The sequence below is a fragment of the Pteropus medius genome, unplaced genomic scaffold, assembly GCF_902729225.1.
Source record: "Pteropus medius unplaced genomic scaffold, Ma_sr-lr_union100, whole genome shotgun sequence".
Classification (NCBI taxonomy): Eukaryota; Metazoa; Chordata; class Mammalia; order Chiroptera; family Pteropodidae; genus Pteropus; species Pteropus medius.
In genome coordinates, this window is record NW_024350399.1 from 1,246,561 (window position 1) to 1,262,897 (window position 16,337).

The 16,337-nt window shown below is 33.4% G+C and overlaps 1 protein-coding gene across 2 annotated transcripts in view; it reads left to right on the forward strand.

Moving 5' to 3' along the window:
- FAM171B (family with sequence similarity 171 member B) overlaps positions 1-16,337 on the forward strand; it is a 62,977-nt gene that overhangs the window by 33,210 nt on the left and 13,430 nt on the right. For both annotated transcript variants that reach the window (XM_039839940.1, XM_039839941.1), the window contains exons 2-5: positions 3,963-4,196; positions 7,634-7,726; positions 10,679-10,837; positions 14,526-14,696. In XM_039839940.1, coding sequence (XP_039695874.1) covers positions 3,963-4,196; positions 7,634-7,726; positions 10,679-10,837; positions 14,526-14,696 — 657 coding nt within the window. The remainder of the gene's footprint in view (positions 1-3,962; positions 4,197-7,633; positions 7,727-10,678; positions 10,838-14,525; positions 14,697-16,337) is intronic.

The window sequence follows — 16,337 nt, forward strand, 5'->3', positions numbered from 1 at the left end:
AATAAGTAAGCTAGTAAATAATGACAAAACCCAGATTCCTAAGGCTTTTCAATGAGAAATGTGTGGACTAAAATTCTTGGGTCTTGGAGTCAGATGACACCGTCTCTTAATCTTGCCGATATCCTTCTTAACTAAAATTTTAGCCTCTATTTCCCTGCCTTAAAATGGGAGAAATGTCTACAGGTTTGTATTAGGATGAAACTAGACAGCTTCATTGTTGTATTGTGTAAAGTTTCCAGCCCTAGACCTGGGTGTTGTGTCTGTTGGGGGTGGGGGCGTGTATCACACAAATATCAATAGTTTTTTCTAATTTGAGCTAGAGAGGACAGTCCTGGTCAGGCCTTCATTATGTCCTAAGTCTATAAGGCTATCTAGGGTCCTTAGATATAGGGGATCTCATCAGAAAGGGAGACTGATTTTGGCAGCCAAGATTTGACTTTTGCAAATCTTTTATTCTGAATTCGATATTCATTTCCTCATCAAATTTGTTATATTAACATTATTACATGTGAAAAAAATAAAATCATCCATTCTGGATTAGAAAATGTTTTAAAAAAACATTTTACGAATCAAATCCAGCTTTAGAATGTCAGGAGGTTTTAGTGTGTCTTATTTTGGCAACTGTGCTTTTACAAGGATGAAACAGATGGGATATGCAGAGTTTTTTAAAAAACGAATTTAGCTTAAGATCTTACTACACATTAGAATTCGTCCAGAAATCCAAAGGCCAGAGAAAATTTCTGAAATTAATCTTTGCAGCAAATGAATTAATAAAAATTCCCTATTGAGTCCCATATGCTTTTAAAGGAGCCATTTAAGTACACTTAGTTTGAATAAGACCAGTTACTAGATTTTAACAGGGAATCCTATTTTTCTTATCTTTTAGTTATGCATAGCCTTCATCTATATGGTTTATCATATTTCTGGTATATAACATTATCCTTCATTTGCCTTCTCTTATAAAAGAGCAGCTCTGGCTATAAGAAATAAAGGATCTTTAGAGGGATTATAATATAGGTCACACGGATCAGCAGGTGGGCTGCACAACCCAGCTTCTGGAAGGAGAGGGACCAGGGAAATGCTGGAAAGCCCAGTGAGTCGGTCTTCATGGACATTCTAAGGTGGTTCAGCTCCAGCAGCCATTAGCCTCTGTGTATCTGTATTATTATTATTTTTGTTGTGCTTTTTTGGTTTGTTTTCATTTTCTATTATTAGCCTCTGTGTATCTTTTTGAGGTCCTGGCAAAATTTATCTGTCCCACATTGATGCTTTATGCCAGTGACTCAGTGAATTTTATCTAGGAAATTAGGGGCAAGTAGCTGCAGAAACTATTTTGAATTAAGCAGCAGCTACTTATCCAATATACATAAATTATTTTCTGCCCTGAGTAGACCTACTCAAATACATTTGGTTTAGGAGCCCATCATTTCATATATATTACAACTTTTTATTTTTTTACTCAAGTTGTTATTTCCCATTTGAGTTTGAACCCATGGTTTGGCATCAGCATGTGTATATGGGAACATTTTTTTCATCCTTTTTAATTATTATGTAAGAATTTAAGTTCTCAGTGATGATTATAATCATATATTCCTTGAATTAATTTTAGTGGTATAACCACAAGACTCACTGTAACATGGTGTAAAAATGGCTTTGGGATCATTCACAGGGACACTTGAAGGCTGACACAGCCTCTTGATATCTGTGAGATTTGGGGCAGTTTGTGTCACGTGTCTGAATTCTCATTTCTTTACTGGTAAATGGACTTGATATTCCATATTATACAAAGGTGGATTGAAATTTTTTTGGTGATAATATACATACTAGGCTTGGCACCAGAAACATATATTTATTCCTAGTCCTTTTTCATTTTAAATGGTTACAAGCATGCTTTTATTTTAGAGTGAAATCTTAGGAATGAGCTGAACTGATGACCTGATGAGTAAATAGTTAAATAATGTGAGAAACAGTGGACTTAAGGCCAAAGCTTAGTTGACCTTTTAGTGTCTGATGCTCTGGAATTTATCTATTAAAAGTAATGATAGTAATGACTACTCACAGATAAATTAATCTTTCACAAGGCTGGCTGTTGTTAAAATGCTGAGAAAGCAGAGGTGGGGATAAACTTCAGTTATCTATATTTTGCCTTGTAATCTATTCTCCATATTTACATTTGAATATATATGAGATTGTCCTGGAAATTAACAGTTTCAGACAGACTAATAGAATCTCATTTTAAGATATGACTGTCCAGGATACAATCTTCCCCTTTCCTTCCTTTTCCCAGTTAATTCTTCCCACACTCTAAAATGGGACTAGAGTTGCTTTTAAGAGTATAAACAGAATCTTATAGTACAACAGTTTAAGAGCACAAGCTTTGTGGAGAGATAGTCCCAAGTTTGTGTCCTGTTTCCTCTATCTTTTGTGGGTTGGCCATGGCTGATTTATAAACCTCTCTAACCTGCACTTATTAATATATAAAATGAAGAAAGGAATAATATCTCCGTAATGATGGTTTTGAAGAGTAAATGGAATGACGCACTTAAAAATTAACAGAATGCTACAATACGTTTTAGTTCTTATTGTGGTTTTAATTGTTATCACATATAAAATACATTAAAAATATATTTGTGTCTGAATGTATAATGAATCATGTTTGGGTAACATTTAACCTCATTTTTAGATTCTTAAAAGGATCAGAGCTCTGTTCTAACTTGCTAAATTGTTCCTTCCCAGGGTTGGGCAATTATAACAGTGGTTCTATTTGTATTTAAAATATTTTTGTTACATTCCAAATGCAATTTAAAGCCTAGCTTAGTTTAACAAAGTTAAACTAGATAAGGCATAACAACAATTTGGAAGTTGGTATGTTCTGACATGTTCTGACTAAAAAAATTGAGTAAAATTGTTTTTATGCAAATGCATAGCACTATAATCTTTATGAGGCATTTCTTATTGTTGTACTCTAATGTTTATGAAGTTGTCTTTAATTGTGAAATAATTTTTCTTATTAATAATAAATGACAAGCAAATACTGTACTTAGCACATTATTTGCATTATTTCACTTACTTTGAAAGGGAGTCACTATGCTCTCAATTTTACAGATGAGCAAATGGACTTAGAGAAGTAACTTAACAGGGTCACACATCTAGAAGATGGCAAAGAAATGGACCTTGACTGACTGACTCCAAAGCCCATTTTTAGTGGAAGAGAAGTTATCTTTGGCAAAGGTTTTGTGAAACGGGTTTTGCAAAGGCATTTCCATGGTGATATAAGTTCTTTATTAAAGCTAGACATTATCATTGGTAAACCCATGAACACTCTGTCAAGATTTGTACTCAAAGAGTCAGGCTGGAGGTTTAAGTAGAAAGAAGCTTTAACTTCTCATTTTTCATAAATTAACATAAATTTATTATGTTAATATGTTTTCTCATATATTTAATGGATAATGCTTTTTAACATTTTTGTTTTATATTTTGTATATTTGGAACTGATAAGCACCCCATGCTTTCCAGACAACAGAACAAAATAAAGAAGCTAGCCATGCACTAATAGATTTGTTTGGATGACATTTTATTCTAAGTTCGACTGAATTCCGATTTAGTGTTAAATCTATGTAACTTGATAGCATTAGAATTATGAGACAAAATAACAATGTATTTTCCTGAAAGGAGAACCTGTCTTTCCATTTTCACTCCTTTCCTTTATTCTTTTAATTGGCAGGAACAAATGGAGTAGTAATACCACAGCTTATTAATAGACGCAATTGTATTCAGTTTTAGGAAGAATAATGAATGTGGAATGTTTTTACACCTCTTTCTATCAATCTATACATATGCGTTTCCTTATTTATCAACAAAATTTTATGCTTTTATTCAGGTGTCTGAATGGCATTATAAAGTATAGTGACATGTATTCTAGGATCTAACATACTGCCATTTCTGGCTTTTTTCTCTTCCAGTGTCTGTATTTATGCTGAAAGTCCAGGTGAATGACATCATCAGTCGTCAGTACCTGAGTCAAGCAGTTGTAGAAGTATTTGTAAACTACACAAAAACAAATTCCACAGTAACTAAAAACAATGGAGCAGTGTTGATAAAAGTACCGTATAAATTAGGACTCAGCCTAACCATTATTGCTTACAAAGATGGCTATGTGTTGACACCTCTGCCTTGGAGGACCGGAAGAATGCCAAGTAAGCACTTAAGTAATGATTCGCCTTCACTGAGTGTAAATGATTTTTTCCTCTACTTTGGGAATCTCTTATTCTGGTAAACCTGGAAATGAGAATATCTATGTGAAGTCAATATGAGGTTTCCTTCTACAGAGGCTTGAAAGAATCGAGTAAGAGCTCTGTTGTGGTAAAATCTTATCTGCAGGTGGCATTGAGGGGCTTGGCACACCCAAAGGTTTGAGAATGATGCAGGGTGGGCCAGGTAAAGTGGGGCCAGATGATGAAAGGATGTTCTCAAAAGGTGAGACAAACAGTTTAGGTTTATGTGCTGAATAATAAGGTGGTTACTATAGATTCTTGAGCACAATAAAAGTTGTTTGGAAACTGAATTTACTTAACAGCATATATAATGAATAGGCCAACAGCAGGGCTAAAATGGATTCGGGGAGCCTGGCTGTGAAGCTGTGGTTGTGCTCCTAGTGGACAGTAATAATGGAAATTCAAGTTACTGATTGTAAAAAATTAACATTGGTACAATAAATACATGTTCTAATATACCAGAAGTAATGACCAGTTAGGAAAATAATGAAAAGTGATCCCTCTCAGAACAACAAGAACAAAAACTATGCAAGGAAACCTAAAACAATATGTGAAATAACTATGTGGGAAAAATAGAACTACCAAACGTTACTGATAAACCTAAAAATAAATAAATGAATTAATGAAATAAAACCCTGGATAACTGGAAAAACATTATATTTCTTCTTAGCAAACCTGAATGTTGTAAAGATTTTGGTTCTTCCCAAATTAATTTATAGATTTAATGTATTAAAAAAAATAACTTGGCAAGATAATTTATGAATGTGAATAGGTCCAAATTAAAAAATGTTTTTGAAGAATAAATGTAAAAATACCTGGGAATCTTGTTTTAAAGAAAATTTACTAGAGGTAATTTGCCATTCCAGATAACTAAAATATTATATACCTACAAATTTAAAACTAAAATATAGCTACAACATTAAAACTATATGATATTGTACTGTGGTAAAAATCAGATACTAGTACATATAAAAAATATAATCTATAAAGTACCATTATAACTCATTGAGTAAAGGCTGAGTATTCAGTAGATAATATTAGGATATTTTGGATAACTATTTGAAGTAAATTAATTTTGGATTCATATTCTGAAATATATTGTTTAAAGTTTAAATGTAAAAAAACAAATCATAGTAAATATAAGAAAATAATAAATGATCTGATTTGTATTATGATGATCTGTTTTAACTTAAAAGCAATGAAAGATGTTATAAAAGGTAGATTTGACCATATTTAAAAAAAACACTGTACATCAAAAACATGAAAGAAAACAAGAAGACAGGAAAAATATGTGAAACAATAAGGAGTAATATCCTTAATATGCAAAGAACTCACACAAACCAGTAAGAAAACACCAAGGCTCTGCCTAAATAAGGAAATGGACAAAATCAGGACCTAGCAATTTTCAAAACAGGAAATACCAATGATTAGTAAATGTGACAGAATGCTTTGTCTCCTAATAGTCGAAGATTTATACACCAAAGAAATACACATTCCTTAGATTTTTCATCTTAGAAAAGTTTTTAAAAAGTGAATATATTCAATATTAACAGAATGAGGTATGATCAGAATTCTCAAACCCTTTTGGTAGGAGTACAAATCAGCAAAATTATCTGGATAACAATTTTGAAATATGTGTATCGATGTTTTCAAAATCTTTATAACCTCTGACCCAGTATTCCACTGTTAAGAATCTTTCCTAAAAACAGACATACAAATAAAGTTGAAGGATGATGATTCAAATATTATTTCTGTGGTAATAGTGAAAATGGAAACAATCTAAATATATGGTATTAGTGTAGTGGTTAAGTAAATCTTGATACTTCAAGAAATGAAATACGTGACTTGAAAATGTTATGAAAAGTTTCTATTGAGGGACAGAAATGCTTATATTTGGTGAAAAAGCAGGGTAAAAATATTCTGTATACAATATCATACTCTCATTTTGAAAAATCACAGGAAAATCTAGGAAGAGCTATGTTAAATTAATAGTGGTTGTCTTAGTCCTGGTATAATGACCATCATTTTCTTCTTACCCTTCTCTGTATTTCTCAGCCTTTCCACAGTGAATAGACATCCCCTTAATAATCAGAAACATCCCTTTTATAATCAGAAACATTTTCAGTAAAGAAATCTGAGTGTAAGTTATAGTACGGTTCAGAAAGATTCCCCTCAGGTTTAATAGCCTTAAAAAAGCTGTCCCTTTTAAGCTGCCTGTGACCAAGAAAGTATCAAATATGGGATAGTGCCCTAATGAGAATCATCTCCAGGTCCTAGCTACAACCTATTACCTCCTTTCCAATCTAATGAAATCGTTAATCAGTCTAAACGTTAATGTATTCTGAACTGAAATTACACTTTTATTTAGTTGGTAGTTCTCCTTTCCTATTGTAGAAGAAAAGTGTATTTCATTTTAAGTCCGCCCATACATCATCACTGTATACTTTTTGTATTTTATCCTGTCTTTTCCATTATAGCTCTTGGAAATATCTCAAATTATTAAAAATATTTCCATGCAATTAAGTGATTTAAGTGATCTCAAGTGATTTAGGGATATTATGTTATTTCTATTAATTTTAAATACTTAGTCTACGGGAGTGATATCAAATGAGAACTCATGCTTTAGGTAACTCCTCAGGACTTATTTTTCTTTTGCAGGATTGGTAAGCTTATTTGATTTGTTCTTGCTTATAAAACAATGGTCTATTGTTCCAGCTTCTTGCTTCTGTTCTTGAAATAATTATCTCCTGGTGCTCTGCACTTACTCTAGTTATTTCAGGCAGCTACTCTTGTAGGCTGATACAGCCCCATCCTGAGTTACTACTGATGGTCACCTATGAATCATTTTGTGTGTTAAACTGTTTCCTCATTTACCAACTCAGAGTCTGTGTGGCAGACTATATTGTGTGAAGAAGAGCACTGCAACTTTACATGGGAAGTTAAAAAAAGAAGAGTGGATGAATCTCTATTTTAGAGAACCTTAAATCATGAGCCAAGAAAAAAGTTTTAAAAAATTATAAGGAAGTAACAGTTATATGGAGAAAATAGCAGAAGGTTGTTCAAGTATTTAACTTGACCATATATATCTTGGGTTGTTAGAGAACATCATTAATCACCTTGGTACGAACTACTGTATGAAATAGAAAAGATTAGTAAAATAAAATGGGGATGCCCAATCTCTTCATTTTATTGTGATCCTTCTTTTTTTCTCCATCATATTTTACATTCATCCTTCCTTTGTTTTAAGTTGCTTTTTCCGTTAGCCTTTTCCCACTTTTTAGGGCCTACTGGCACAGAACTATATTTGTCTGTTTTTCCCCACGTTTAATAAAATATTTTAATTGTGCTATATTTCACAGTATATTCATCAGTTACACTTTCACTGTTTCCGCAAAGCCAAGCAAATATATGGCTATTTGAAGACACTGTTTTAATTACTGGAAAATTAGCTGGTAAGTACAACACTTTTTACTCAGCTGATAAGTAAACACTTAAAGTGGTTATTATGTAAGTGCACTTCTTCTAATGAATTAATGTTGATTATATGTGGGAAAAATCTAAATTGATCAAAGATGATTAGTACTAACTATAAGTTGATTTGAACTGATTCTTATTTCACTATCAAACTATAATATGGTTCTTTAGTGTCTGTGTAGTGGGAATTATTCTCTCTTTTACTATTTTAGCCTCCCAGATGAGAACATTGGACTTTTGGAAATACTGGAAAGAGCTTCTGAACTTCATTCCAAATCATATCTCTCACTGAACTTTAGTGGTTGGTTAAAGTGGAAAAAGGGCTCAGCCCTGTGGGGCTAATTTGTACGTCACTTCCATTCCTGCCTCTGGCATTAATCTTGCTGCCTGTGTGGGAAAGGCCTGCACTGGGTAGTTATCTACCCAGCAGACATGATTGGCCCACTCGCATATCCCAAGGGGAAGGACAGGAGAAGCCTGATTTGGGGTCTTTTTCAAGCTGTCATCCAGTTCGGCTTTACGAACCAGCTGGATGATGGTTCCATTCTTACCTCGCTTCCTCATCTCCTCTAACTAGTCCCTAGGGGAAACCCCAGCATTTTGTGATTCTTACTGTATATTATAAAAAACCTTTATAAATCACAATAATTTACTTTTCTATCTAATTCTTTCATATTAGGGAATTCATATTTAAGACTAAGGCATAATGGGAATTGGTAAAGGCAGAGAATTCTCAAAGTAAAATTTATGAGAGTCTTGGTAAAAAGAATTGTTTTTGAAAGTTCTCTTCATTCTCAGAAGCTATCTTATTTATTCCTAAAGAATTACAAAATCTAATACTATTATTGGGAAAAATTAAATGAGGGTTTGGTTAATCTTGGAGTAATTTACTGAATGAGGTGGAAGAATCTCTTACTTTAGAAATACTAAGGAATTTGGAGAATTTTGATTCACTGACTTTGCTGATATATGGCAGAATGGGTGGATGTGGAGTTTTGTATAGAAGGATGAAAAGTAAATAGGAACTAGATACATGCAGAAAGAAGCTACATTTTATGCTGCTGGGGCTTTTGTGAAAAACAGATTCTCCAGTTCTTCTTCAATGTTTTGGTTTTGTTTTGACACATTCCTGTTCCTTACTGGCCTCTTCAAACCCCATTACAATTTTAATTTCTGCTGGAACACGTGAAATGGATTTGCGTGAACACATCCATGTGCCACTCCTTTGCCACTATACCAAGCAGTGGTGAGCTCTCATTTGTCTGGATAGGACTGCTCATGCCTTGGAACACATCCATGAGAGCACCGTGAGCCCTTTCAAATTCTCAGAGCACTGCCTTTTACTTCCTTATTTCCCTGAGAGTTGACCCTTTCGGTGAGGCCAAACAGGAGAGGATGGATGTTTCTGACATATCCTCACTTGTTAACTTCTGTAAAATGTTTCTGTTTTTTCCTTCCAAGATTTGATCAGGAAGGTGTTCAGTGTGTATAGTGAAAGTGTGTGAATATATTTGCGGTAAAAGGAGCAGAAGATGTTGGAAACTTCAGGAATGTACAAAACCTTAGAGAAGCTCAGCTAGATACTTCCTTAGTATACATGTTTTCAATTGTACGTGGACTCTAAAGAAAGTTGTAGGTAGTATCTAAGTTATCAGAAGGTATCAGATTGTACCCTCGAACAACTTAACAAACAAGAATAATATATTATAAATGTGTTGTTTTTCTTTATATCCCTTAACTATTTACTTTCCAGATATTATTTTTCTACCTTCATATATAAAAAGTAAACTCTACAGTGATTTCGAGAATTATCTTACATTCTTTTATCATTTATTGTCATATAACTCTTTAAAACTGATACTTCTTTTTTTATCCAAATAATTTTAACTGATTGCCTCTGTCTTTATCAACGATCTTTAAAAACTCCAAAGCAAAAGCTAAAGTCTGATAATTTTTAGTTTTAATGACTTAAAAGTTGCCCCTTGAATTGTTAAATAAGATGTTGATTATAAAAATATCAATATTGCCACTGAGTTCTTACTCCACATATTATATTAGAGGATAGTCACTTCAAAGTGATTAATGTGAGATAATATTTATAAATTGAGTGCATGGCATTTGGAAGTCTTAATGCATGTTTCGTTATCTGATAGAGAACCTGCCCACTTAAATATATGGCTGAATATTAGCAAAGGCACTTTCTGTTGCAAGTTGCTGAAAACCCAAAGGAGACATTTATTTATTGCTCAAATAACTGATAAGTATAGGAGCTGACCCACTTAAACACGGCGTGATCGGGGCTTTTGTTGAGATAATTAACTGGTTTTTCTCTCTCCATTTCTCAATTCTCTACTTTTTAAATATTGTCTCAAATTTCAAACCAGCTCTCATTTTTGGTCACAAAATGGTGTTTACAACTCCTGGACATATACCCGACCATATAAAATCTAGTGAGGAAGAAGCAAGTCTTTTTTCCCTAGAAAGCCAAGCAAAATTCACATTGCATCTCGTTAACTGGTTATTATAGGCCATCATTGAACAAATCAATGTCACCAAGAGAATAATGAAATGCTTTTGATTGGTTTTAGCCCATCCTGGCACACACCATTAACTCCTGTTACAGAAATGAAATCCCAGGTGAACTGTATGGGCTAAAAATGGTCAGTATGTGGTTCCCTAGTGAGAAACTCAAAAAAGGGTGAAGAAATCCTGGGCAACAGAATCAAATAGTCTAGGATAAAGGTGCTGTGATCTAAAAAAAGGAAAATTTCTTATTCAGTTCCAAATTTAAAATAATTATATGAGGAAATGTTAGTAATGTTTAGAAATAATTACAACTGCTTCCTTTAAGTACAGTGTATTGTGCTTAATGTTACTGTGTTTAATATGGATTTATTTTGTCTGTTTGTAATGAGGTTTCCTTTTTCCAGATGCCAAATCTCAACCAAGTGTTCAGTTTTCAAAAGCCTTAATTAAACTACCCGACAACCATCACATTAGCAACGTTACAGGTTATCTTACAGTTCTGCAACAGTTTTTGAAAGTGGACAATTTTCTGTATACATCTGGAATTACTCTTGATAAGTCAGGTATTGTCTAATTTTTACATAATGTATATATAAGAAATAGTACATAAATCTAATCAAATACTGTTATTTAGATATTTGATATTCAAATTTTTGAGGATACATGTCACTGTTGAAGCAAACCTAGTTATTAAAATGTTTATAAGCAATTAATTCCCTTTTATCTAATGAAAGAAAGATTATAACAGAGTCCTCTACATACATTATTTCAAATTCATGGAAATTTCATTTGCAGGATACTTTTATCCAAAAGAATTAAAAAAGATATTGAAAATAGTAATGATTATTGTGTAACTTTGCAAATTAAATATATTTAAAAATGGAAATTTGATTTAAAGAAGTTTACACATAACTTTTTATAATTTAACCTTTTATTCATTCTTACAAAATTGATCAGAAGTGTCAATACTGATTATACATAAAATGGTTTAATATAAAACCAATATAAATATAAAATGGTTATATATAATGGTTAAATATAAAAAAGTTAATAGATTAGAGTAAGCAATTGTCAATTTTTCTTTTTGTATGTATTTAGTATTCTCTATAAGTAAAATATATCTATCCCAGATTCAACAGCACCAATCCATTTATATAAGGCTGTCATGATCTCAAGGTTAAGGGAATGATGGAATTTTACATTTAACAATACATCTATGAATAACCCCCATAAGAACTCTATATTCCTTCTGTACCACTACGGTTGTTCCACCATGACTACCACTTGTTGCAATGTAACTGAAACTCCACTGTTTAGTATCACCTCACACAATCTGTAATTTTGATGGTTTCAGTTGTATCAAATTTTTGGTTTGTTTCTTTTAGAAAACAGCCATAAATTAGAGTAATAAGGGTAATTGGATGTTTTGTTAGATGTTTATTGTTGTTTTTAACCTGTTGTAGCTTGTGCTATCAATGCCCTAGCCAGATGAGCCTCACTCTACTGTTACAGGCCTATGTTTCCTACTACACACAACTGTGACTGGCTAAGGGCATTCCCTGGTTCGGGAAGCAGGCTTGGCCTTCACGTGGGGCAAGCTCTCAACCAATGACAAATAAGAGTACATAAAAAAAAATTTCTTTGCCTTGGCTGGGACAACTCTGAGCCAGATTCTGTCCAGTGAGAATGAGCTGGAGTTGTCACAGGGATAACCTCATTAACACATCCTTTGCTGGCTTTCTGCTTTCTTTCTTCGTTATTCCTCTACTCCCTCAGCAGTGCTTATCTCAGGGTCTGCTTCTTGAAGAAACCTTCCAGGATTTTCCAGATGTCAATTATAGGATGCTCAAAACAAAAACATGGATCAGAATAGTGCAAATATACTTCCATCACCAATGAAGCTCATGTTGCACTAGAGGGTTTTTGTGGACAATACTCATTAGATTCAGTGGGAAGGGATCATAATGCTGTGCCCTCTAATATTCACTATCACCTGCTTTTGAGATTATTCAGTGTTTCAGGTATTCTGAGAATGCTAACATTTTTAAAGTTCTAGAGCAATGCTATCAAAAGGAATGTTCTTTTGCTCTAATATGGTAGTCACTAGCTACTTGTGGCTATTGAGCTCTTAAAATTTGACTAGTGCACTGAGGAACTACCCTGCTAATGTCACTTAAATTTAAATTGTGACACACTGTGGGTGGCTACTCTTTTGGACTGCACAATTCTAGAGTTCTGTGAGTATGAAAGTATTTTTTTAAATAAATTTGCTCCTCCTCATGTCTTTCAGTCTCTTTTTTCTCCCTTGTACCATTCTTCCTTCTTTTTGTTCTTTGAATTGGCCTTATCTCAAGTAGTGGCATATTGATCTCAGCAGTTTCAGCTGCCTTCAGTATCTGCAGCCACTGACTCTATAGAGCTGGAGGGGGGCGGGGCAGGGGTTAAGAGCCGTCACTTCAGAAAACCAGCTGGCTTTACTAAATAGTTGATAAAAGAGATTATACTTATTTACAAATTACATACTACTTTCCTTGTGCTTATATTGGAATACTTACCACTATACTAGTCTAACACCATTCATATGACATTACTTTACTCATCTATGATCTGTGTTTCAGGCAGTTTTTAAGAGGTAAATCTTTTATTTCACTGAAATTTTTCAGTAAACCAGTATTTGCCCTGTCTGATAACTGATAACACCAGATGATGTAGTAGCAATGATGAGAATTCCTTTCCATAGCCTCCAAGTTCCCACCTCTCTCTGCCCTCCAGCTTCATGGCCTGCTTTCTCTCTCTCTCCTGCCTGGAAAGCTCTTCTCTGAGGTGTTTGCATGGACGGCAACTTCTCATTTGGCCACAACTGCAACATCCCTTCTTCAGTGAAGTGTCTTTTCTAACTACCCAATTACATACACTGCCTTTCTAGATTTTCCTTAAAATACTGATAAGGTACCTTCTATTGTGCATGGAGAAAATATTGACAATAAGTAAAGAAAGGAAAAAAGGATTTTCGATAGTAATGAGGATTGTGGGAAAAAATATTGCAGGCAATGTAAGATATCGTGTACTCACTGTATCTTTGGGGCCTAGACAACTGCATGGTACCAGTAGGAGATGTAAATATTTGTTAAAATGTTTGTTAAATGAATGAACAAATCTTTAGCTTTTAAATCAAAGATTCAGGAGATGTAAATATTTGTTAAATGATCAAAACTCTAGCTTTTAACCAAAGATTTAAAAGTTAGCCACGAAGAGTAAATAATATGTAATAAGTATACTTTATTCACTATTTCTAATGTGTTGGTAAATTACTTGGAAAATCTAAAATTATCAAATTATTTGTAGAAAATTTACAATTTTAACATTATCTATATCCACATTATTTTATTCACTGTAAATATTCTGGTGAATATTATAACTTTGGCATTGGTGATATTTCAAAAACAAAACAAAGACCTTTTTTGCTTTTCCCACTGAGTAATAGAAAAATATAGGTAGCTCCTGATATTTAAGGTATAAGTTATATAATCAAATTTTTAAAACCGTAGGCAAAACAGCATAATGAATTCTTCTATTAAACTCCTTTCCCCTAGTTTTCAAGCTTTGAAGTCTAAATAATATTGTAATACTAATTTGAAGGCTAAGTTTATATTCTTTTAAATACAGTATTATTAATCAAATATATGTCAAGGCCTATTAATTCTATCAGCTAACAATATTACATCATGATTTTGTTTGCTGAAGCTATATATTAAAAATTGCATTTTGAATCAGAATGCTTTTTATATAAGGTAACTTTAAGGAGTACAGCTGAATCTATTGGTTCTAGTACTTGAAACAGATGGTCCTGGAAAAGGAGAAAGATGTTTTAGACCCATGTCTGCATTGATGATGTGGTATGGCAGAACCTTTACTTGGGTACAATACTGGTAAGATGTGTTTTTTTTGGTTGTTGGTTTTGTAGGTTTTTAAAGACACTGAATTGGATTCCAGTGACCTTAAATCAGATGACTCTGAGTGAATCGATTTGTCGATGTTACATATGTATAGCCTATACTGGTGTATAACATAAATTTTTAAATTATATTTTAAAAATCTTTAATGAAGATTCAGTATCTATTTGATATTAAAATGGATAGCCCTGGGTGAAGTAGAAGAACTAGTTATTTTAGGCCCATATTAATTTGCTATTAATATGTAACCACAACCTCTGTCTTATGTAAGATTTTAATAAACTATCTTCTCTTTTAGGTTTTGAAAGCATTGAATTGATTCCTCTTGCTGCAATATGTGTGAAAATATATTCTGGAGGAAAAGAATTAAAGGTGGATGGCTCTATTCAAGTTTCTCTCCCACTTCTACATACAAATGATATAAGTGCAGGGGATCACATACCTGCCTGGACATTTGATATGAACACAGGTATGTGAGTTATGTAAAAAATATTCTGAATATTTTTCTTTTGAATGTTTGTTTGTTTGTTTTAGGTTTATGGAGGGACAATTGACAACATTTCTATATTTTTAATAGAATAAAATTTAATATGCCTTATTTAAAACATTAAAATGTATCATTTATATTTGAATGTTTTATCTTTAGTAGAGCACTAAATCAATGTTATAGCTTTAAGCACTTTGTCAATCACCAAAATTGGACCCACTTTGATTAATATAATACAACTGTGGGGGAAAGCGATGCCAATACATTACATTAAAAATAGTATTATTTACTCATATTCCCATGGTTTAATATACCCTAACATTTTAAGCAGAAATATTTTTAAAGTATTCCTGCTTTTATGGGTTTTTGTTGTGATAGGAAATATGAACTTTTATCTAAAAGCTTGGTTTAAGCAATTGAGAAATGTAAAATGAAAATCAATAACTGTATTATTAAGGGATAGAGTGATTATTTTCTAAAAAGTATTGGGTATCAATTTTGTTCCCTGAGTTTAGCCTCCTAAATGGCTGCTGGAATTACTTTTTCCTCCTCTGCTTCCCTTGGTGGTTTTTGTGTTCCAACATAAATAAGGTGGGAGTCTTAAAGTGAACCCCCCGCCCTCGAGAAAAAAGGAAAAGGCCAGGGGTAGAATTATCTTGGGTGAGTCACGGTGCAGAGCTAGATAGTTACACGGGACTTGATTTCTGTCCTCTTCTTTTTCTAAAGTGTTACTTCTTTTCTGGGATAGAATTTCCTTTAGCAAGAAGGTTGTAGGTGATCTAATTTTATACCTGCCCAGGCTGAAATCCAGTGGAAAGAGATTCTTTTTCTAGTAGTTATTAACAAGTCCTAGGATTAACTGCAGTTATAGAACTGAGTTTGCATCCCCACCTCAGGAATCAGAGGTCTTTGCGGCCAGCAAGTGAAATGTATGGATTTATTAGGTTGTATGTTGGAGGAGGGGATGGAGCCCAAGGTTACTTGTGTAGATTGAGATTAGGAAGCAGTCAATCTTCAAAGGAGATTTGGAATGAGATTTCACTGTAATTGGAAAGGTAGGTAGTGTAGACGAAAAAGGAGTTCTATGGAAAGTAACCTCACAGGGTGATGTGATTATAAATCTCAAATTGGGCAGATCATGGTGAGTAGTCACTGCCCAGGCATTTTACCATAGTAAAGGTTTATCTTTGCCTTGAACAAGCCCTGTCCATTCTTTCTGTGCATCTAGGTTAACACATCTTCAAAATGCCCCCTTTTGGACACCCTTCGTAAAGCATGACCATCTTCAAGAGAGCACATAATTTTAACTATCTTTTATTGTGAGTCACTCCTTACTTTCTTCTACCTCCATGTAATCTTCCTTACATTCTCTCTTAATTTCAAATGCATAAAAGAAGTTGCAAAATTGTTATCTTCCAGACTATGATGCATGAAGGAATACAAAAACAACAAAAAAAGGGAGGGTGGTTTTGCCAAGGAGCAGGGAAAGAACTAAATGTCTGGCTTGGATTTCCCACAGCCCTGACTATTTAATTTACAACCATTGTTTACTTCTATGATACACCCTAAAAGGTTTTCTATCACTTATTTTACAATGTTCCCCATTCTATTTAAGATAAAAGA